General features: G+C 35.3%; 1 protein-coding gene across 12 annotated transcripts in view; it reads right to left on the bottom strand.

Moving 5' to 3' along the window:
* The window catches only part of GOLGA4 (golgin A4), a 120,056-nt gene that overhangs the window by 23,688 nt on the left and 73,008 nt on the right, over positions 1 to 23,360 (bottom strand). For 11 of the 12 annotated variants that reach the window (XM_069475528.1, XM_069475522.1, XM_069475523.1 and 8 more), the window contains 8 exons: positions 22,329 to 22,484; positions 16,322 to 20,556; positions 15,618 to 15,739; positions 15,151 to 15,281; positions 9,063 to 9,176; positions 6,971 to 6,991; positions 6,566 to 6,634; positions 4,286 to 4,361 (listed from right to left, as the gene is read on the bottom strand). In XM_069475528.1, coding sequence (XP_069331629.1) covers positions 4,286 to 4,361; positions 6,566 to 6,634; positions 6,971 to 6,991; positions 9,063 to 9,176; positions 15,151 to 15,281; positions 15,618 to 15,739; positions 16,322 to 20,556; positions 22,329 to 22,484 — 4,924 coding nt within the window. The remainder of the gene's footprint in view (positions 1 to 4,285; positions 4,362 to 6,565; positions 6,635 to 6,970; positions 6,992 to 9,062; positions 9,177 to 15,150; positions 15,282 to 15,617; positions 15,740 to 16,321; positions 20,557 to 22,328; positions 22,485 to 23,360) is intronic. The other variant, XM_069475525.1, reaches the window with a different exon arrangement.

Raw genomic sequence — 23,360 nt, 5'->3', positions numbered from 1 at the left:
CACTATAGCTTCATGAAAACTGGCCAGTCGATTACAGTGGATGTCTACTACCACCAACTGCACAGAATGATGAAGACGCTTGTGATTAAGCAGCTGGATTGGTCAACAGAGACAAGCCAATCTTCTTGCAAGACAATGCTTGACCATAAGTCGCACAAACAACGCTACTAAACTACAGAAGCTGGACTTGGAAACTCTTGTCACTCACTGTATTCACCAGACCTTGCACCAATTGACTACCACTTCCTTCCAAGCTTTGGACCACTTTTCTTGCAAGGAAAAATATTCAATTCTTAACAAGCTGTGGAAAACACCTTTGGCGATTTCATCACCATTTGCTCTCCAGGCTTCTTCACTACTGGCATAAACAAGCTACCATTAAGATGGCAAAACTGTGTGGATAGTTCAGGCACATACTTTGATTAACTGTACTGCTTCTTGTTTGAAATATAATAAACTACACTTTTTAGACTCAAAACTGAACATTTCATGTATAATGACTACATACATAAAGAAACAGAGACCACAGGTGACAGAAAGAGACCTTAGAAAATACAGACTAACTGAAACTGGTAAATAGAATTTATCCTGCTTTTCCTACATGAATTGTACCTCAAGGTAACCACTGAGATAACATGAGAAAGTTTCTATTTAAAGAAGAATTTGAGTTAATACATGCATAAGAAATGGTAGAATTTGAATAACATCATTATGCAACCACTACTGAAATAATAGATCTAGGCAGTCACCAATGGATGCCAAATCTAAGGTAAAAAGTAAGAGATCAGACTGACAATACCTAGTACTGTGTAATAGATCTTAAAATCACAAAGATATCATATATCTTTTGATGTGAAGCAACATGAACTACATAAGTCCCTTTATGAAGTACTACTGCCAATAACACAAAACTAAATCTGATCAAGCCCCTAGTTCAAACTACCAGGGGACAGAAGACTAAGTTAAAAGACATCATGGAGATGAAATTCAGAAAATTCAGAATGTGGTCAATTATAGGACAAGTAAATTAGTTTTCTCAACAAATAAATGATAAAAGCAAAGAAATAGGGGATATAGAGTTTAAAATAGATATACGTGATTTATCAATCAAATACAATGTATGGTCATTGTTTGGCTCCTGATTCAAATAAACCAGCTGTTCATTACCAAAACAAGGAAACATTGTCTGGCCGTGGTGGCTCAAACCTGTAATCTTAGCATTCTGAGAGGCCGAGCCAGGAGGATTGCTTGAACTCAGGAGTTACAGACTAGCCTGAACAAGAGCAATACCCGTCTCTACTAAAAACAGAAAAATGAGCGGGGCATGGTGGTGCGTGCCTATAGTACCAGCTACTCAGGAGGCTGAGGCAGAAGGATCACTTGAGCCCAGGAGTTTGAGGTTGCTGACTGCCCGTGGCATTCTAGCACAAGTGACAGAGCAAGACTTTGTCTCAAAAAAAAAAAAAAGAGACATGAGACTACAGGTAAGTTTGAATACTGACTGGTTATTTGATAATATTAAGGAATGAAGGTTCAATAATGGAATTGTGTTTATTTTTAAAGAATCCTCTGTAGAGATACATACTGAAATATTTACATATAAAATGATAAGCTATGATATCTAGGACTTCCTTTAAAATAATCCAATGGACCAAGGATAGGAAAGTTTATAGTACAAATGAAACAAGATTGGCTATGTCTTGATAATTGTTGAAGTTGGGTGAAGTGTACATGAATGTTCATTATATATTATACTCACTACTTGCAATATGTCTAAAAAATTCTGTAATAAACAATCTAAAAGAGCAACATTAACAGAGAAAGAAGATACCAGCCAGTACAAGACCTTGGCAACACATATAACTGATAAATCAATTAAAAAATAACAGATAACCTAATTTTAAGACATGGTAGATATGGATAGGCACTTCATAAAAGAAGAAATACATATCTCTAAAATGAATGAATGAACAAATGACTAAACAAATAAGATCCTGAATCTATTACTAATAAGAGGAATGCAATGAAAATCATGAGATATCATTATACCGAATTTAGATCAGCAAAACATTAAAGAGCCTTAATATATCCAGCACTGATGAGGAGGTGGAGTGGTAAGACAGATATCTCACCCCTTACTGACGGAAGTGGAGATTAGTATAAAAAAATTAAAGAAAACAGTTTGGCTTAACCTAGTACAGTATATGCACAAAAATGATCATATCTTATGACCCAGCAATTCTACTCCTAGTTGTATATTCTATAAAAAAATCTTTCATATGTGTACTAGGAAACATGAACAAGAATGTACAAAATTAATATAATGGAAATGAGTGAACCACGGCTACACACAAAACAGATGACTCTCAAACCTTATATTAAGCAATAAAACTAGGCCAGGCGAGGTGGCTCACGCTTGTAATCCTAGCACTCTGGGAGGCCGAGGGGGGTGGATCGCTCGAGGTCAGGAGTTCGAGACCAGCCTGAGCAAGAGCAAGACCCCGTCTCTACAAAAAATAGCAAGAAATTAACTGGCCAACTAAAATATATATATAGAAAAAATGAGCTGGGCATGGTGGCACATGCCTGTAGTCCCAGCTACTTGGGAGGCTGAGGCAGTAGGATCGCTTAAGCCCAGGAGTTTGAGGTTGCTGTGAGCTAGGCTGACGCCACAGCACTCACTCTAGCCTGGGCAACAAAGTGAGACTCTGTCTCAAAAAAAAAAAAAAAAAAAAGAAGGCAGTAAAACTAAATAGGTCATACAAAAATGCTTCCAGTGTGTTGCACTACATCAAGTTGCAAAACAAGCAAAATCTTAACAAAATATTGCTCAAAAATATATACATGGTGGTAAACAATAGAGAAAACGAGAATAATTAACATAAAGTCAGAGAAAATAAGTTAGAATGACAAGAGGGATAAAGATATTATTATAGAGGCATACACAGGGGCTGCTAAAAAAGGTTAATCTTTTATTTCTTCCTGCACAGTAGGTGCTCATTCTATTCTTACTTTTTAAAAAGGCAGCATGGTAAAGAGATTAACATGCATATTCCACCAGACTGCTTGAGTTTAAATGAATTGATACACAAAATTTGTTTATAATAATGCCTATGCCTAGCACTTAGTATTACATATGTATTAGATATTAAACTGTTCATATGTGTATTCATAAAATTGAGAAAAAAAGAAAATTATGTATGAAATTAAGTTGAAATTAACACAAAGAATCAATACAATTCTCTAAGCACTGCTGAGCACTGATCCAGCATATAGTTCTATGCTGAGAATCACATACAGTGACTTAGCTGCGGTGAATAATCTTTGCAGGAAGAATTTCCTCAGTAGTAAGTGTACGAAACTTCCAGTTTGGTTTTTACTTCTCTTGGAGGAGCACCAGTTTGGAAAGAATCCAAAGCAAGCCCTTGAATTTAGTTAAAAATTATATAGTATCTTATGTTATTTCATAGCAATGAGTAAGAGCTTTCAAAAACACAAAAGATTGCTAAATGGCTTTGATTGATACCCTTGTGATTCCCATGAGCAAACAGAAAGGTTTACAAAACATGTAGCAAAATAAAACTATTCTTAATACAGTAAAGCAGTGAAAGTGAACTTTAGAGAATGGATAATTGTTATAAGATCACTTAAAGATCATGATTATCTCAAGAGAACCATTACGTAAAGACTCAAGCTCATCTGAAAACCCGTTGTAATTTGAAATGTGGTCAGTGTGTCAAATAGGAAAAAAAATTGAAATTGATTTTAAATTTGGAAAAAAAAAACCCTTTGTAAAAGAAATATTCTATTTAAATCAAGAGAAAAATCGTCCTTCCCTACCTTGAATATAAGAATTTTAATGAAATTATTTTCTCCTTAAATCCTGGTTTAAAATTAGTAATTACAGAATTATTATAGTAAAAACCAGGAATATGTCGAAGAGATCTATTGTATTAATACAATATGGTGACTATAGTTAATAACACAGTATTGTATTCTTGAAAATTGCTAAGAGAGTTGATTTTAATTGTTCTCACCACAAAAAATGTTAAGTATCTAATTAAGTATCTAAGGTAATGTACTATTAGCTCAATTTAGCCATTCCAAATATATATATTTTAAAACATGATGTATACAATAAATATATACATTTGCCTATTAAGAAAAATAAATTAATTTAAACATGAGAAAAAATATAGATTAGCAAAGACAAAAATAAAAATCATCCATAAATCCACCAATAAAAGACAACCACAGATGACAAGATATGAAAAATTATTCTTACCTTTGTAAGGTGTCCCCACAGTTGTCGCATATACATTCTTTTCGTATTTCTTCAAACGGTCTTCTAAATTGTGAATCTAAAAATACCAAATATTCAAACCATAAGATTCATATGGAAACCATATGTAAGAAAACAGGATTGCTGTAGCCACTAGATTTTTTGATGGTTAAGATAGAATATATACAACTAATTGATCACAACCAGTTACGGATTCCTTTGTTCCTTCTCCACTCTCACTGCTTCACACTTGATTAGCCTAAAAAATATGTGTGTGTGTGTGTGTGTGTGTGTGTGTATATATATAAAAAATTAAATAAAGATAGAATATAGGCAAATAAAATTAAAACAACTTAACACCAAAAGCACAAAAAGAAAAATACATAAACTATATTTACTAAAATTAGAAACCTTTGTGCATCAAAGGACACTATCAAGAAAGTGAAGACAACCTACAGAATGGGAGAAAATATTTGCCAATCATATATCGATAAAGGATTTGTATCTAGAATATATAAACAGCACTTACATCTCAGCAACAAAAAGACAACTCAACTAAAAAATGGGCAGAGGACTTGAACAGACATTGTTCCAAACAGCCAACAAGCAGATAAAAGATGTTCAACATCATTGGTCGTTAGACAATTGCAAATTAAAACCACAATGAGATACTACATTGTTCCAAAGAGCCAACAAGCAGATAAAAGATGCTCAACATCATTGGTCGTTAGAGAATTCCAAATTAAAACCACAATGAGACACTACATATTGACTAGGATGGCAATAATCAAAAAACTTGTTGGTGAGGATGGGGAGACATTGGGGTCCTTACACTTTGTTGATGGTAATGTAAAATGGTACAGCCACTATGGAAAACAGTTTGGCAGTTCTTCAAAAGGCTAAACATAGAAAGAATTACCATATGATCCAGCAAATTCACTCCTGGGTATACACCCAAAATTATTGGAAACAGGTGTTCAAACAAAAACTTGTAAACAAATGTTCCTAGCAGCGCTGTTTGTTATAGTTAAAAGGTGGAAACAACCCAAATGTCCATTAATTGATGAATGGACAAAATGTAGCATATCCATAAAATGAGATCTTATTCAGTCATAAAAAGCAATAAAGTCAATATTATTAAATGCTACAATATGAATGAATCTTGAAAACATTAAGTGAAAAAAGCCAGACATAAAATGTTCATATGTTGTATGATTCCATTTATATGAAATACCCAGAACAGGCAAATCCACAGAGACAGAAAGCAAATTAGTGGTTGCCAGGGGTTCAAGGGAAGAGGTAGTGGGAAGTGACTGCTCACTGTATGTGGGCTTCCTTTTGGGGTGATGAAACATTCTGGAACTAGATAATGGTTTCACAACATTGTGAATGAACTAAATGTCAATGAACTGTGTACTTTAAAATGATTAAAGTGGTAACTTTTATGTGTATTTCTCCACAATAAAAATAACTAATACAAAAATTGTTACACTAAGATAGTTTTTAAGATTTGAGGATGTTAAAAGAAGAATTTTAAAGCAGTAATCTTGAGAATAGATTCAAAAGCTGAACCACTGGGGAAACAGGATAAAAGTTAAATTGGGACTTAGTACCTGTTTTTATGAAATTTTTTAAAATATTATGAAAATTTTCAAACATATTCAAAGAAAGTATAGTACCATTAATGCCTATATACCCACCTATCACCCAGTTTCAACAATATCAAGATTTTTGTCTGTATGAATTTTAAAAGAACTGGAAAATCCCTGGAGATGAAGCCTTCAAACTTAGCCTGCTGACTTGAGCCATTATGTCTTCAGAGTTTAGAAAAAGACATTACTAAAGATCATGTACCACATATACTGGTGTGTGCATACTTGTGCATCCTTGAAGAAGTACATACATGGTCCCATTTAAATTGTGGACATATACTGTCCACAGACAACATATGGACAAATCATATTAAATTAGGACAATTTAACCACTTGGAAAAATCTTACCAAAGATTGATATCAATGTATTTTTTCTCTCATAAAAATAACTTCTTTTTGAAATTTAAATTATTACAAATTATACAAACACAAATTGTTATCCAAAATGTTAAACATTGGAAATAAAGTGATGAAAATATTCTTGTTTAAATATATGTGATCATGAATTTATGGAGATAGGCTCTAGCACCTTTGGATTTGGAAATAAAATTTCTCATGTAAGACACAAGAATATCCAAGTACATACTAACATAAATTTAGTTCAAAATAAAAGGCACCAATTAGGCTGTACCTGTTCTCTGAACTCTTGCTCTTTCAATTTTGAATCACTGATTAGAGTCGTCTTCTGTGCTAATTGTGTCTGAAAAAACAAAAAGTCAGATCTGAAGTGTATATGGGTTTCATTATTGCATGGACACATTTCTGTACTGCTTGGAAATTTTTCCTTGTTAAAACAGCCTCTTTTATGTTTTAACTTATAAAACAGAATGTTCCTTAATGAGTGCAATGTGCACCGTCTGGGGGATGGCCACGCTTGAAGCTCTGCCTCGGGGGCAGGGGGGTGGCAAGGGCAATATACGTAACTTAAACTTTTGTATCTCCATAATACATTGAAATTAAATAAAAAAACAAAACAAAACAGAATGCTCCTAAAATGCACAACATTCAGTGAAATTCAAAGAAGAATTAGTCTTACCTGGAGCTCCATAATTGTTACCTGAAATTGGAAAAGAAAAAAAAATGAGTATATACAATAAAATCTACATGTAAAAAAACAATAAAATAGAGTAATATAAAAATACAAGAAAATAAGAAGTTAGTGTTACAGTCTTAAGGGAGTGGTCAGATTTGAGATAAGGCAACTTTAAATATTTGCTTTTAAACAAATGATCTATTTTGTTATACAAAATATTATAGCACAAATACACACAAACATAGGTAAACACAGAGGAAAAAAAAAACTGAAGGTCACTCACTAAACAACTAACAGTGGTTATTACCACTTGGGAAGGGAGGTGCCCACCAAGGAGGGTTTTATTCTGTATACTTCTATATTACCTCTTTTACAACAAGAATATGTTCTATTATTTGTATAATTTTAAATAATTAAAGATTAACATCTATTTAAAGCACATAAACCCTTTAGGGAAATTTCTAAAGCACTATTTCTGGGAATCCACTCTGAGCTGTAATTACAAATTATTTTTCATGAAAGTCACACTGGTAAGCAAATTAAGATAAATAGAAGCACCAAAAGATGCTCAAGAGGAAAAGGATAAAAACTCATGAAAAATACAATGGAAAAATATTTTTCAGAGTAGAAGTAATTAAGGATATTTTCTCTTTCTTATGACACAAGGGAAAGGGCTCAGAAGTCCTTATGAATATTAATTTCACAACATTATCAGTACTCTATGTCATCCCAACACTGTTCAAAATGCCACTATATGCAACATTAATACTTACTTTGATACTAAGGAAAAGTTCATGTTAGTGAAATATGTATATTTTCTCATAGGAAGTAGTATTTAATAGCACCTAATATATTCAAGTCATGACCAAACAGCGTAAATAAATAAACACATACCTACATACAGAACTAACTTAATAGCTATTAAAGGCTGAGCATGGTGGCTCATGCCTGTAACCCCAACACTTTGGAAAGCTGAGGTGGGAGGATGGCTTGAGCCCAGGAGTTCGAGGTTACAGTGAGCTATTAACACCCCATTGTATTCCAGCCTGGGCAACAGAGTGAGACCCTGTCTCTTAAAAAAAAAAAGAAAAGAAAAGAAAAGAAGAGCTATTAAAGAAACAGAGAAACGGTCTGCTAAGCTTGCTCAGTGTTTATAACTGAGATATACCTACCACGTGGCACAGCGTAGCAAACCTCTTTATAAAGGCCCCTTCTCTGCACTTTGGCAAGGTGATCCATGTAATTGGTTGTCTAAAAAATTGTTATCTGGTAACTGACATTCTGTAATGAAGCCTCTCAAGGATAAGGTCATGAACAATGTCTATTCACTTTCCCATTACCTCATGACTGTGCTATGAAAAGACCATTCTGGATGGGTGAGAACGTTTTAGGAAGTAGAACTCAAACTGGGGCCCATATGTCCTGTGGGTGTGCACTTGTTAGGGTGCACAGTGGGACAAGAAGCCACAGGGTAAACATGATCTATCTTTCATAGTGTTAATTTATTTAAAGATTGAAATTATTTTTTTAAATGCCTAAGATATGCAGGGCCAGTTCTGTTTGAATTCAGTCCAATTTTCCAAAATCATCCCATTGTATTTGCATCTGATCCACTAACCAAGGAGAAAGATAGGAATTGTTTTTCTTAAAAGTATGTAACTAAAAATATTTTTACGTGACTACAATTAAGGATACATTACAGACTAAAATATAACATTTATATGACTTTTTAGCACAAAATTTTTTATACCTAAAAATATCATACTTGCTATGTACCATTTCTGCTATGCCCCAGGTCTGTATTTTTCACTTTTCTCTGTTTTTCTTTCCATGGAAAAGACCAAGAGGCGCTAGGCTTTGAAGTCTGGTAGATTGGGTTTATATTCCCAATACAACATGTATTCTGTCAGCTTAAACATTTTATTTAACCTCTTTGAACCTTAGTTTCACTGTCTAAAAAATGGAGGCAAGAATCTCTCTCAAAAGGTTTTTGCTAGGATTAAATGAGATAAATACATATGTGTGTTAGCAAACATGTCAAATCATGGAATTGACGATGTTTTCAAGAAGTGTAGCAAACTGAAATTCCTCTCACATGATCATTGCCAGGATTCTCCTCCTGCTGTAGCTTTTGCTGATATTTCTTCTGCAGTTCCTCAAGTTCAGTCTGCAGATCCATTACTTTTGCAGTCATTTCCTCTTCACGAGCCTTTGGAATAAAATAATAACACGTTAATAAACATATCAAAAGAACATTGTAGAGACGCAACATGGCACAGAGAAAACCACCGAGCTCTCCAGGAGAAACGAACACTAAGTTTTTGAGACACACCCTATTGTTTTTATTTTAATTCATTACTCAGCTCAAAACACTTTCCTTCATGCCCCACTTTTAACTCCAAGCCCTTTTCAATGCTGCGCATTATTCCTAGGAAATCCTCTTTTCCACCCTCACTCCCTTTGTCCTCACCCCAAAAAGCTCATCAAGCTGTTTCTTTCCCCTTAAACTAGGGTTTCCAGCTTTAAACAACAATTAGGTGTATATGAGAACTGCAACAAAACTACAATACAAATCCTGTGTTTTAAGACTTCAGCCTTTTCTATATTGGAATTTGATTTCTAGAAAATATTCATTAATATTTTCTGGCAACATACTGTTCACAAGATGTTGTGGAGTTTGGTTTTTTGACCCCTTTGGATAGGTTGCATAAATAAACTGATGGTCTCTTGTCCTAGTTCTGCAAACCTGTACATCTATATATCTGCTCCCAAACCACATCAGCAGTTCTTTGGGGTAAAATGTTCAACTAAAATCTACTTTGGAAAAAAATAGTTACTGCCCAATGTGTTGGTAACCAATGTAATCTCCCTTTGCCCCAAACTTTGCAAAAAATAGACAAGGCTGAACTAGAAAAAGCAATTGTAACTTATTGGTTCAATAATGCTACTTTGTCCTCTCTTCTGTTTTGATCACTCTGGGAAAAGGCTGTTGTCCATTCTTACATCCCTTCATTTCTCTTGGTAATTACTACAATTTATTGCACAGAGCAATCCAGACGTCTCTTCACTCTTATAAATCTTGCAATAACCTCTGTGCTAAAAGAACATTTGGAATATTGATCTGATTTGAGTAATGAGGACAAGTGTTTGCTGAGTAAGATACTTAACAGGAAAAACAATCATAAACAGCTATCTGATTTTAACAGATACTGAGTTGCCAAAAACAAGAAACATCATTCTCAAAAACAAATAAAACAAGACTATTAAGCCCCATAGCACAAAATTAAGCAATGAACCAGAGGACACTTGGAAAATTTAATTTTAAATACTACTTGTTATGAAACTTTCTTAAGACTAATTGAAAAAAAAAAAAAAACCAAACCCCTTCTCTCAACATAAGCAGAGATCTCAGTACCTAGCCTCCTTAGATGTCTCTCCACTGAGGAATACACTAACCTGACCTCTACCCCTAAAACACCATCAACCAGAAATTGTTGTAAAAACATCCCCTCCCTCAGTCTGTTTTTATTCTATCATGGCACTGCTTGTGCAGCTGTCTGTGTCAATGTGGGTTAGCCTTGTTCGAAGGGATCACCTCTGTGGCCACTTATTTAGTTAGGCCCAGATTTTAATATGACAATTAGCTATGTCTGACATTTCCTTTAACAGCAATGGGATATAACAATCTAAAGCAAGTCCTCTAAGAATCAGAAAATCCCTGATGTGTTATTTCTAATTTAAGAAATAGTTCTAGAATATCCTTTGTAAAAGCTTTCTAATCTTCTTTTTAAAAAAGTATTGCTGCTTTGAAGTAAAAACAGTAAGAAAAACCAGTTAAATTGAATCTTTATGCACACACATGAAGATTATGTTTTAAAGACAATTATCATGCCAAAGCCAAATCACTAAAATATAGTCAATATTAAAAATAAACCAGTTTTGTATCTAATGTAGTTTAGGAGCTACTCTCCCAATGAGACTACTCTGAGGTTGGCACCAGGCTATTAGGTAAGCTCCCTTATGAGTGCCCAACTCCTCTTTTGAGATGTCACCATGCTCTCTTCCCAAATGAATTCTTCCCTGGCTACCATGTGTCATCTTCAAATTTACCAAATGTCTAGTATGTGCCAGGTATTGGGGCTAGGTTCTCAAGACTAGAGATGAACAACAAAATCTCTGCCCACAAAATGGTTACAGATTCATTAATACATGCCTACACACTTATGTTTGTATGACAAAAATTACATATTACAAGTAATAAATATAGATGAGTAAGGAACATAAATGAGGAACATAGATGTAATTAATTATATTTAAGCGGTTTCAAAAAAAATAGGTGAAAAATCTATGATGTAGAAAAGTATATCCAAAAAGCTACCTTTCAGTAGGAAAGGGAAAAAATAAGAATATATTTCATTTTTGATTCTGCTTGCATAAGGAAACACTGGAATATTACACAAGAAACTAATGGTTTCCTGTGGAGGGACCAGGCGGAGAGGAGGCAGAACACAGAATAGGTATAACTTTCATTATACATGCATATCATTCTCAAAGTATACTTTTTAATATTATTTTGATCTTTAAGCCATGTGAATACATTTGGTTCAAAATTTTTCTCTGAATATAGACCAGGCGTGGTGGCTCATGCCTGTAATCCCAGCACTTTGGGAGACCGAAGCAGGAAGATTGCTTGAGCCCAGGAGTTCAAGACCAGCCTGAGCAACATAACAAGACTCTGTCTCTATAAAATTTTAAAAATTAGCTGGGCATGGTGGCATGTACCTTAGTCCTAGCTACTTGGGAGGCTAAAGCAGGAGGATTGCTTGAGCCCATAGTGAGCTATTATGATGCCACTGCACTCTAGCCCAGGCAACAGAGCAAGACACTAAGTATTCATAAATAATTTTTTTTCTGAATATAAAACTTTTTTTTTAAAAAAAGCCAAAAGAGGCCGGGCGCGGTGGCTCACGCCTGTAATCCTAGCACTCTGGGAGGCCGAGGTGGGCGGATCGTTTGAGCTCAGGAGTTCGAGACCAGCCTGAGCAAGAGCGAGACCCCACCTCTACTAAAAATAGAAAGAAATTATATGGACAGCTAAAAATATATATAGAAAAAATTAGCCGGGCATGGTGGCGCATGCCTGTAGTCCCAGCTACTCGGGAGGCTGAGACAGGAGGATCGCTTGAGCTCAGGAGTTTGAGGTTGCTGTGAGCTAGACTGACGCCACGGCACTCACTCTAGCCCGGGCAACAGAGTGAGACTCTGTCTCACAAAAAAAAAAAAAAAAAAAAAAAGCCAAAAGAGAGATAATCATGCCTACCTTAATTCATGAAGCTTGGGAAAGTGATTTTAGGCACACAGAGAAGCATGAGCAAAGGTAAAATATGGTGAAGAACAAGCTAGGGCTGAGTTTGGCTGGAACATAGACTGAACCGGAGGAGGCATCACTGGGACACCGGGACGCCGTTGCACATAGTTAAGAGTAGAAGTAAAATATCACACTTTTTTTCAAGAAAGAAAATAACTCTGACAGACGAATACATTACAGAAAAGACTGCAGCAAAGGGACCAGGTGAGACATTAATACAACCAGGTGAAAGATGACAGATGGCAGGCCAGACTGTGGCAGTAGCAGTGGAGTTGCAAGGAGAGGAATAGGCAATAGCATTAAATGAAAAACCACACAGTAAGAGCCCACTATATCTTGGATATTGTGCTGAGTATATAAGCAGCTTTCATGTCTCAATAGGAAGGTGGATACATATGTGTGAGATGCTTGGGGAAATAGGAGATGAAAATCAAGGATGACAATAGTTTATAGCTTCTTCAAATAGAGGAATGGTAAGAATATTATCTAAGATAGGAAATGCAGGAAAATGAAATGTCTCTGTGCTCAAATTTGCTACTAACGAATCACAGAGTTATCTTAATAGATGACAAACATACAGCATTCTACAATGTGATCATTGAGACAGATCATCAACTTGATAAGAGCTTTTCAGAAGGGGGAAAAAACACCACTACATAATACATACAAATCCCATATAAGACTAATTCCAGAAATTTTTAAATGGAAGAATGGTAGAAAATAAGTCTCAGAATCAAAGCAATATGGTATTTGCTAAGAATTGCTAATAACCCTTTTTAGTAGTATTTGTATTTTCAAAAAATGTTTTTCAAGATAGAGTATGTATTTGGAGTGTTTAGAGGGGGACTGCCTGTTTAATTACAAATTCAGCCCTAGTCCTGGCAGTTAAAAGTCTAAGGCTACACTATCCAATACAGTAGCCACTAGCCACCATAAAACTGTGGCTAGTGAGCACTTGAAATGTGGCTAGTCCAAATTGAGATGAAATATTTAAAAAAAACAGTGAATTTCAAAGAATATACATATATAAATTTTTATATTGACTACATGTTGAAATGATACTCTTGGTTTTATTGGGTTAGTTAACATCTATTACTAATAAAGTTCACTTGTTTCTTTTTATTTTCAATGGGGCTACTAGAAAACTTTAAATTACAATGTGGCTCACATTTGTGGCTTGCATTATACTTCTAACAGACATAACAGGCCATGAACCGGTAAGTAAAATAAACAAAAAGAAAAAAAAAATATTTCTAACAGACAGTGCTGGTCCAAGGTACAAGAAGGGGCTTGGCGAAGAGTCCACGCCATTCCCTTGCCTACCCCCCACTTCCCCTACTGCTCCAGGCCTGAAGCTTGGTGGACAATATCCTCAGTTTCCCTAATACACAGTAGATTATGAAGGAGGAACCATGCCAGAGGGCCTACAGTTACCTGTCTCCCTTTTCCCTCACCCCTCCACCTACAGAAGTTTGTCATGACCCTTGAAAAGTCTACTAGCTGCTGCCCTACACATCCAGAGACAGAGAAGTAGGTTACCAAAAAGAACTCTAGAGCTCTGGCACAGCCCTGAAAATGAAACTCCCTGACTTGATTATCCATGATAAATAACTTGCCTTCTCCAAGTTCCTTTCTTAGGGAGAAGTCTTTTTTTAAATAAAGTATATGAAGATAATGAAGAATCACTGCTCTACCACTCACTATATAGTTTTAGAGACATCACTTCACTATGCTGAACTTGCTTTTCATTCTGTCAAAAAACAAAAAACAAAAAACCAGAAGATAGAACTAAACTGACTTTCGTGTATCTGTCAATTCCAACATTCTCTAGGCATTCAAGAAGTAACATTCATTTTTAAAACTTAGCACATGTATACTCTGTGGAAGTATAAGAAAATGCAAAATTATTGAAATCTTTTCATAATGAGATTTAAAGCTCAAAAATTACAAAAGGTAGTATTTATAGGTATGTGTCATATCCTGGAATTTTTAGCCATTTCAATTACATTTAAAATAATTTTTATTAGACTCTGTTCCTGGCTCAGACTTCTACTGCTCACATAGTCAGTCAGCTGAGGCATGATTCTCTGATTCATGCATTCTTAATCGTCAAATGTTTTTTGGCATACAGTGAAATAAGGCTTGGAGTAACTAAAGAATCTGTAACCCAACCAAGAATAATTTACATAGTTTTACTTTTGAAAATGTTCTTAGAATCCAAAGTACTCACTAGCATTCATCATTTATCTTCACAGCATATCTTTATAGCTTATCCTACTCTACTAATGGCAATGTGGTGGTGGCATATCATACTAAGGACAACGTGGCATTAGTAGAATAAGTACTTTGCCCAACAAATTCGGTAGGGATGGAGTAAAGTTAACTGGCCCAACCAGAAAAATACCAGCTAAGTTAAGCAGCCACACTCAGACACACACTAACTATCCTATTACCTAGACTTCACACAAGCACAAGCTCTCAATTCTTAGTCTGGTTCTCTCACAGTTCAGTATGAATCTATGAGGAAGGCGGGAAAGAGAATCTATTCTTCCCCTTAGTAACTCACTGTTGCTTTAATACCAGCAAATGGACTGTAGTGCCTGGTTAGCAGAATCTGATCAGGAAACTACAATCCTGGCAGAAATCAATCAGACTTTATAAATCTGCATATACTATAAAAGTACTAATATATTATCATATAATGTTGAGCCCCCAGAAAACCCTTTATATTAGAAAAATAGGAAATCTTCAGCACTATCATAAAATCTATTACAGCTAAATTTCAAAAGTGAAAGAGAGAGAGAAAATAAGGTACATCAAGGATTTCTTCATATCTTCTGGCTGTTCTTTTTAGATCATCATCTTTCTCTGCAATTTTTTTATGTAACTGATTTGTCTCTTGTTGATGGGTTTCCAAAAGTTCAGCCTCCACCTCCTGGGCCTTATCTAATAAATAAAAATGAACACATACACACAAGAACACACATTAGTCAAGTGTTAACATTTATAGTCCAATTTCAGTAAGAACACTCACTCCAAAATAATTTTGATAAAATACAATTTTATATAAGCATTTCAAGATGCTTAATGAGACATCCAGCCCACCAGCGATCAAATGTACCCTCTTCCTGAGCAAAAGTTCCCATTAGAGAACATTCTTGGGCAAGGATCATTTATTCTCCAGTTTAATAACTTAAAGCACTTACAGCAAGTGCAAAAAGAATGGGCTTAAATTATACTCTCTGCTGATTCATTCCTTACTGAATTTAAAGTTTTACTTACTGATAGTTTCTTTTATGGTCATTTCCAGCTCCTGTTCCTTTTGTGCCAGCTGTGTATTAAACTCTCTCATCAGCTGTTTTAATGTGGAATTGTGCTTCAATTCAAGATCTTCCTGCTCCTGTCTGAGTAACAAAAATGTAGAGTTAACTGCTGCCACACAAAGAACAAGTTGCAGAGTTCCCTGATCTTCAAAACAGTACATACAGCATGCTCTCACAGGTATAAAAACATTTTTAAGAGACAGAGAAAGAGAGAGCACATGCATGCACACTTGTGCATTCCAGGACAGAAAACTTCTGCAGGAATATGTAATCTATGATTACCTCTAGGGAGCTGTCCTGGGGACTGGATAATTTTTACTTTTCACTTTAAATTTTCACCATACACATCTATGTTATATAATAATAATAATGCTAATATTAAAATAGTAAAACAAAAAGAAAATAATTACTTGGATATATACCTTAATAATCACAATCCTACATACAAGAAAAGGTTTTTCCTCCCTAAATGGACATGGAATAACAATGCCTCTTGCCCAGACTGTTTTTATTTCTCATTATATTTAGTTTATCAGATTTATGTTTAATACTTTGAGTAGGTGAAACTTATCCAAATGTTTAAAATAACTATATTAGGCACTAAAAAGGAGGCTTAATTAAGGAGGACTGCTTTAAAAATATTCATGCTGAAATAAAACTTACTTGATTTTCTCTTCCATTTCTTGTTCACATTCTTTCTTTAGTATATCCAGTTCTTGCTGATGCTCCTTTCTTAACATTCGGAGATCTTTCTGCAATCTCACAATCTCCTTGCTCAGTTTCTGTTTCTCCCGCTCTGCATCTGCTAATTTAAACTCCACGTCATTGTGCTGGGCTTCTGTGTTACTAAGCAATTTGGGTTGGACCACATGTGATTTGGACTTTTCTTCAGTACTTTCTTCCAAAACTTCGGTGGGATCATTTTTTCCATCCATCTGTTGTTGTAAAGCCTGTAATTTTTCATATTTTGAGGTCAACTCCTCCATTTCAACTCTATGTACTTCCTTCTCTCTTACTAAGCAGGCATCCAGTTCTTTTATCTTTTGCTCCAAGATCTGACAGGTTAGTTCCTTCTCCTGGAGGGTTTTCTGGACAACATTTTCCAAATTTTGCTTTGCCCCTATGTTATTTTTACCTCCCTCTTCTTCTACATGCTGGGATACCATCAAGGAATATTTCTTGGTTTTTTCCTGAAGTTCTTCTTGAAGATGATCTATCACAACTTGATCCTCATGTTGCTTTGCTTCAGCATGTTCCAACTTTATTAAGAGCTCCTGGTATTTGCATTGCATTTCAGAATGAGAAGAAACTGTCTCTTCTTTTTCCTGCTCTAGCCTCTGCAACAGCTCTTCTTTTTCAGTTAAATTTCTTTGTAAAACACTGATTTTTTCTTCATATGCCTTCTGTACACAGCCTTGGGAATCTGCTTCTTCTTGCTCCGTACATGCTTCCACATTTTTTGCTGATCTGGGTACAACTGGTGCTTCTGATTGTGGTGAACTTTCCACCGATTTAAGTTTTTCTTCCAAGATGTGAACTTCCCTCTCTCTTTCCTTCAATTTTATATTTAGCTCATTCAAATGGCTTTCTGTACCTTTTTTATATTGCTGTTCTTTCTCTTCCATTTGAGATAACAACTGCTTCTTAATGGCAGCAATTTTTTGTTCAGCTTTTTTCTTCAGTTCTGCTAATTTTGCTGCACTCTCTAACTCAAGTCTATTTTCCAGTGCCTGTAACTCCTCGTCTTTGCTTTTCACACTTGAATTCACATGTTCCAATTCTTTCTTCTTACTTTCAAGCTCAGCTTTCATGGAAGACACTTGTTTTTCAAGTCTTAAAACTTTTTCCTCAGCTTCTCTAACTTTGTTATCCTTTTCTTCTCCTAACTCTTGAAAATGCTGAAGTTTCTGAAGCAATTCTTTCCGCTCAATATCCTTTTGTTGATTGTAATTTTTAAGGACTTCATTTAAGGACTCAATTTCGTTTGTTTTCTGGGTAACATGGTCCTCTAATTCCACAATTCTTGCTGTTTGAGTCTTTAACTCAGTCTCCAAATTACACTCCTTTTTCTCCATCTTGCTTTTCTTATCTTCCATTTCACCCTTTAAACATTCAAATCTTTTATTTTGCTGATCAAGCTCTTCCTTCAGTGAATTTATCTGCTCATCCTTTTCAGGTGCTTCCTTTGTTTTTAACTCAAGTAGCATCTGTAATTCTTTAATAGTGTTTTGATATTGTGTAAATTTTGACTGCGCTTTCTTCTTCCATTCTGAGAATTTGCTGGACAAGTGATCTACCTGTTCAAGAGCAGAAATTTTCTCTTTACACAGAGTATCAACTTTCAAAGATAAATCCTGCACCTGATCTAGCAATTCACGTTTTTCTTCATCATATTGCTTACTTAGTGATGAAATGGCTGCTTCTTTTTCAGTTAGGCTGATACTATTTTGAAGTTGAATGTTCAAATCAGTTAGTTGTTTATTAAGATTGCTAATCTCAGATTTTTTTTCTTTAAGCTCTTCTTTCATCAATGTGACAGCATTGATGTTTTCAGATAACTCTTTCTTCAACTGTGTGATACAAGACTCCTTTTCAGAAGCAGCCTGTTGCTGATTGCCTCCTTCCTTCTGTAAGGCTTCTTTTTCTGTTACAAGACCATCAATATCAGCCTTCATGCTCTTAATTTGATTTTCTTTTTCTTCCAACTGATGGGTGGCCTGCTGAAAAGAAGTATTTAGCATATTTTGCTCCTCTGTTAATTGTCTAAGTTGTGCTTCTAATTCAGAAACTTTGTGAGTTTTCATTAATAGTGCCTCTTTAACTTTACTTGTGTGGTGTTGACAGTGGGAAATCCTAGAGAGAATGGCATTTGTTTTACTGCTACTAATGTTGATTAGCTCATTTGTTTTAGCTTCCAATAAGGCTTCAGTTTTCTTACAGCAAATATCTAGCTGAATTGCTAGTTCCTCGGACAGTTTTTTGAATTCCAAGCTTTTGTCCTCTAGGCTTTTGTTCCTTCTTTCAAGTGAAGATTTCAACCTCTGGAGTTCTTCATCTGTGATTTTCAACTTATCAGTCAACTCAGAAATCTTAAGCTTATCTTTTTCTGCCAGCATCTTCAGCTCAACTAACTGCTCTTGAAGAAAAGTGTTTTCCTTCAGAGAATGATTCAAGTCAACCTCCAGCTTTTCAAGTTGTGCTTTCAGTTTAGTTTCATTTTGTGAGAGAGCATCGATATGAACAGACTTCTGCTTTAATTGTTCCTGTAATTCATTTAATGTTGTATCCTGCTTAACACCCTCTTCCTTCAGCCACATTATTTCCTTGTTCATCACTTCTTTTTCACGCCCAAATATGAGGATCTTTTGCTTCAATTCTGCTACTTCTTGTTCTTTCTCCTGTAATTGCATTTCATGTTTTTCCTGAAGTTCTTCAGTTTGCTGATTAAGTTTCTTTTCCCAAATTGATATGACATCATTGAGTTCTCGCTGATGAACCTCAGTAAGACTTTCTATTTGCTCCTTTTGGTTTGTTTCCAGTCTTGACACTGCATCATTAATTCCAGCTGAGTTAGCCTGTGCCATTTCCAACATTTTGGCACTGAACTGTTTTTCTTTCTGACTAAGCTCTAGAACACTATTTTCAAGCTCTTTTTTAAGTTTGGCTTCCTGATCCAACAATTTCTTCTTTAACGTTTCTTGCATCTCCTTTGATTTCTGCTTAATTTTTTCCATCTTTTTTTCTTGATTTTTAAATTTGCTTTCATATTCCTCATGCAAAATACGAATACTGTCCTCCTTGGCTGACAATTTCTGTGTCATTATCTCAATTTCTTTGCTCTGTCCTTCTCTCATTTGTACAATTATATTTTCCTTTTCCATCAAGATTTGCTTTATCTGTTCCTGCTCTTTGTTATTATCTTTAAGTTGGGACTCATACAGTTGGGTTAAAGATTTTATTTTTTGCTCCATTTCACTATTCTGGTTTTCAAGTTGCTGCATTAAGTCCTGCACCTGGATTTTGTGAGTATCTAACTCAATATAAATATCTTTCTTTTGTGTTTCAACTTCAGCTACCTGCTTGGTAAGAAGAATTCTTTCTGTTTCCAAATCCAACAATTTCTGCTGTAATTGGGCCAACTGTTTCTCATATGCTTTGGTTTGCTCATCTGCGGTACTCTGGTATGACTCAAACAGATCTAGCTTAGCAGATGCCTTCTGGAGTTCCCCTTCAGACCTTTTAATATCTGCCTCCAAATTTTCTACATGAGCCTGACGCTGTTCCAAATGCTTGTCCTTTTCCTTCAAGAGAAGCTCAAGTTGATTAATTTGATCTTTTAATGCCTTCTCAGTTCTCTGGATAGATACCTCATGTTCTTTAATGATACTGTCAACTTCTTGCTGGTGATGATTTTTCTGTTCATCTAGCTTGGCCTCTAATTCCTGTTTCATTTTACCTGCTTGATCCTTTAGAACAGAAAGTTCCTCTTCTAGCTTTTGACGGGCCTTTAATATCTCTGACAGTTCAGAAGATAATGATTCTAGTTCTGTTTGCTTCACATCAAGCTTTTCTAAAGTCTTTTCATTCATCTCTTCTATGTGGGCCTGGAAGAGAATTTCTTTGTCTTTCAACAACGTTTCTTTTTCTTGCTCACACTTTTCTCTAAGTTTTTCCATTTCAGTCTGATGCTGTTGCTTTAAGACTTGGAGTTTTTCAGTCCAAAGGTTATCCTGCTGATGCTGCAGGCTTTCCAATTCTGTCTTGTGTTTTTCGACCATGATTGTAATTTCTTCATTGTGCTTATTTTTTTCAGCTTCCAAATGAACAGCTAGATCTTTTGATTGATTTTTGCTTTCTTCTAAGCTTTTTTCCAAAGAACTTTCCAATTCAAGAATTCTCTGTTAATGAAAATGGATGTATTTTTATTAAAGTACATACTTATTTATTAGCAGTGATATACAGACATGATGTCTACCACTTACCTACAGATTAAAATTTAGATAAATAGCTTTACATATCATACCAAACACTAGAAAGGACAAAGAATTTGTGTTCATTACTAAAGGAATCATATAACAAAGAAAAGATTATATTTTTAATACAACTCATAATTCCAGGTTCTTTTTACTTATTTGTGTAACCTTTTCAACTACCTATATTTTCAACAATATTGTAACTGGAGAGTCAAAAAAAATTAAATTGTAACATAGACAGTAACTTTGGTAAGAAGATGGATTTTTTTCTCCCTGTTTTTATTTAAGGACTACAATAGTATTTTATTACTTAAGAAAGAAAAAGAATGTGTCTGATTTTTCCACCCCTAAATTATTTAGAGGATTTTTTTTCAAAAAGAAGGAATCTATACAAATTTTACCAAAGACAATTATTATCTCATGAAAATATAATCTTGACTCTGAAGGAAAAAGTTAAGAAAAGCAGAGCCATAGAATGCCAGAGCTGGAAAGGTCTTAAGGAATTACTAGATCCAATCTCTTCATGTGACAAGTGAGAAAATTAAGGTACAACTAATTTACAAAGCTGGCCAGGTGTGTGGTGGCTCACGCCTGTAGTCCTAGCACTCTGGGAGGCCGAGGCGGGCAGATCATTGAGCTCAGGAGATCAAGACCAGCCTGAGTATGAGTAAGACCCCGTCTCTACTAAAAAAAAAAAAGAAGAAGAAGAAGAAGAAGAAAGAAAAAAATTAGCTGGACAACTAAAAATATATAGAGAAAAAATTAGCTGGGCATGGGGGGACATGCCTGTAGTCCCGGCTACTCGGGAGGCTGAGGCTGTAGGATTGCTTGAGCCCAGGAGTTTGAGGTTGCTGTGAGCTAGGCTGACGTCACAGCACTCTAGCCCAGGCAACAGAGTGAGACTCTGTCTCAAAAATAAATAAATAATTTACAAAGCTAACAAGTAGAAGACCTAGGTCTCTAGGTGCCCATTTCACTCCACCATGTCATTACCTTTTATAAGTGTAAGTAATGAAAAAATAAAGCACAGTTTAGAACTGTGGGTAAGAAGTATGACTGTTTCACTGTCTAAATCAGAACAAAAAGGCTAAAAAAGTCTAAATAACATCAGTTGGTTTTCAAACCAGGTCACACATTTCAAATACTGCTAAGGGACGGACCAGAGAGCCTTAAAGATGTACACACTTAGACATATATACAAATATGTTCATTACAGGACTATGTTTAATAAGGAAAAATTCAGGAAAAAACGCAAAAGGGCACTGATGTAACTTAACTGTCATATAAGCAGAGAATGGATTATGTTCAGTACATGGCATAAGATAAAGCTGGACAAACAGGAAGGTGTCAGGGCAAGTGCTGCCTACAAAGTGAAGCCACTTCCTAGAGATCAAGGGTGAGTAGGCAGTGGGGTGGAGATGCTGCAGAGCCTGAGTAAAAAGAAGCAGAGTGAGTGGCTGACAGAAATACAGCCAGCGAAAGACAGAAGCAGGAGTACCATGTACCAAACACAGAGCCCAAAGCCAAATCCACTCCCATGAATACCTCTCACTATCTAAAAATGAAACACATGTATACCTAACTCTAACCCAGTAAAACAAAAGTTTCTTTGAAACTTTATTGACTAGAGGGATAACAATAGTTTTCATATGCAAATAATTTCACAGTTCCAGAACCTGAATATTATTTAAACTTACAGTTCTGTAAGTCTCCGCTTCTTGCTGAAGGTCCTGAAATTTATTTTCACTCTCTGTAAGGATTGCTTTTTTCTGCAACTCTAACTCTTCCAGGGCCAAAGATTCTTGCTGTTCTTTTTCTTGGGTGATCTTCAAATATTCTGATTGACTCTTTTCCTATGCCAAAACAATTAATACCCCCTTAGACCCACATACATCTTCAGCATTCCCAAAGAACTTCCACAGGAATCATTCATTTCATTTGATCTGCTCTCAGTCCTGTGAGGTAGACAGTAGCATCATCTGTCTCCTCCCATGCTTTGGTCTGCAGAAATAAGGCACTGTGGCTTTTCCAGTGGGGTCTGCCCAATTACTATTAATATGAAAAATTTTGTTGCAGTAACCCTCCCACTATGTCTGCTATTTTCCCACTAATTAAAATGTTTTCCAAAACACTGCTGAATGCGAAGGATCGCACAACTGCTGCTACCTCTTCTCTATAACAGATTTTGGTATTTCCACTCTAGGTCTAGAAACTAGATTTTAAGTTTATACAATTTTCGAGAAACACTTCATTGTAATAGGGGAACCCACATGTAAAACCAAATCAAAATCAGATTACTTATGAATATATGGATAAGATCAAGGAAATATCTATAAAATAAAGCCTATATAACTATTTTTAGATGATCTGGGCCCTACCACCCCATCAATCCTGAAAAGCTCTGAATGTCCTTATTACATACCAATATTCATATTAAAGGTGTTTACTGTTTTGAGAAGAAAAGCTCTAGAGAGTACTTTTAATAGTAAATTAACACACTAAGTGTTTCTTAATTAAACTTCAATTAAGAAAAGTGTACTTATCTATACCTATTGCTTAGGGTAGATACTGCCAGTGGTAATTATTTTCAGTTCACTATACTCTGGTGAAACACACTGCTTTAAGAAAAGATATTATGAGCAGACTGATAAGAAAATCTTTCCATAACATCAATTTTTAAATGTCATTTTAAAGATACTATATATTCCCAGCACTTTGGTAGGCCAAGG

The sequence above is a fragment of the Eulemur rufifrons genome, chromosome 7 (genome assembly GCF_041146395.1).
Source record: "Eulemur rufifrons isolate Redbay chromosome 7, OSU_ERuf_1, whole genome shotgun sequence".
Taxonomy (NCBI): domain Eukaryota; kingdom Metazoa; phylum Chordata; class Mammalia; order Primates; family Lemuridae; genus Eulemur; species Eulemur rufifrons.
The sequence above is the reverse complement of the archived record's forward strand: the minus strand, read 5'-3'. Positions and strand labels throughout refer to the sequence as shown.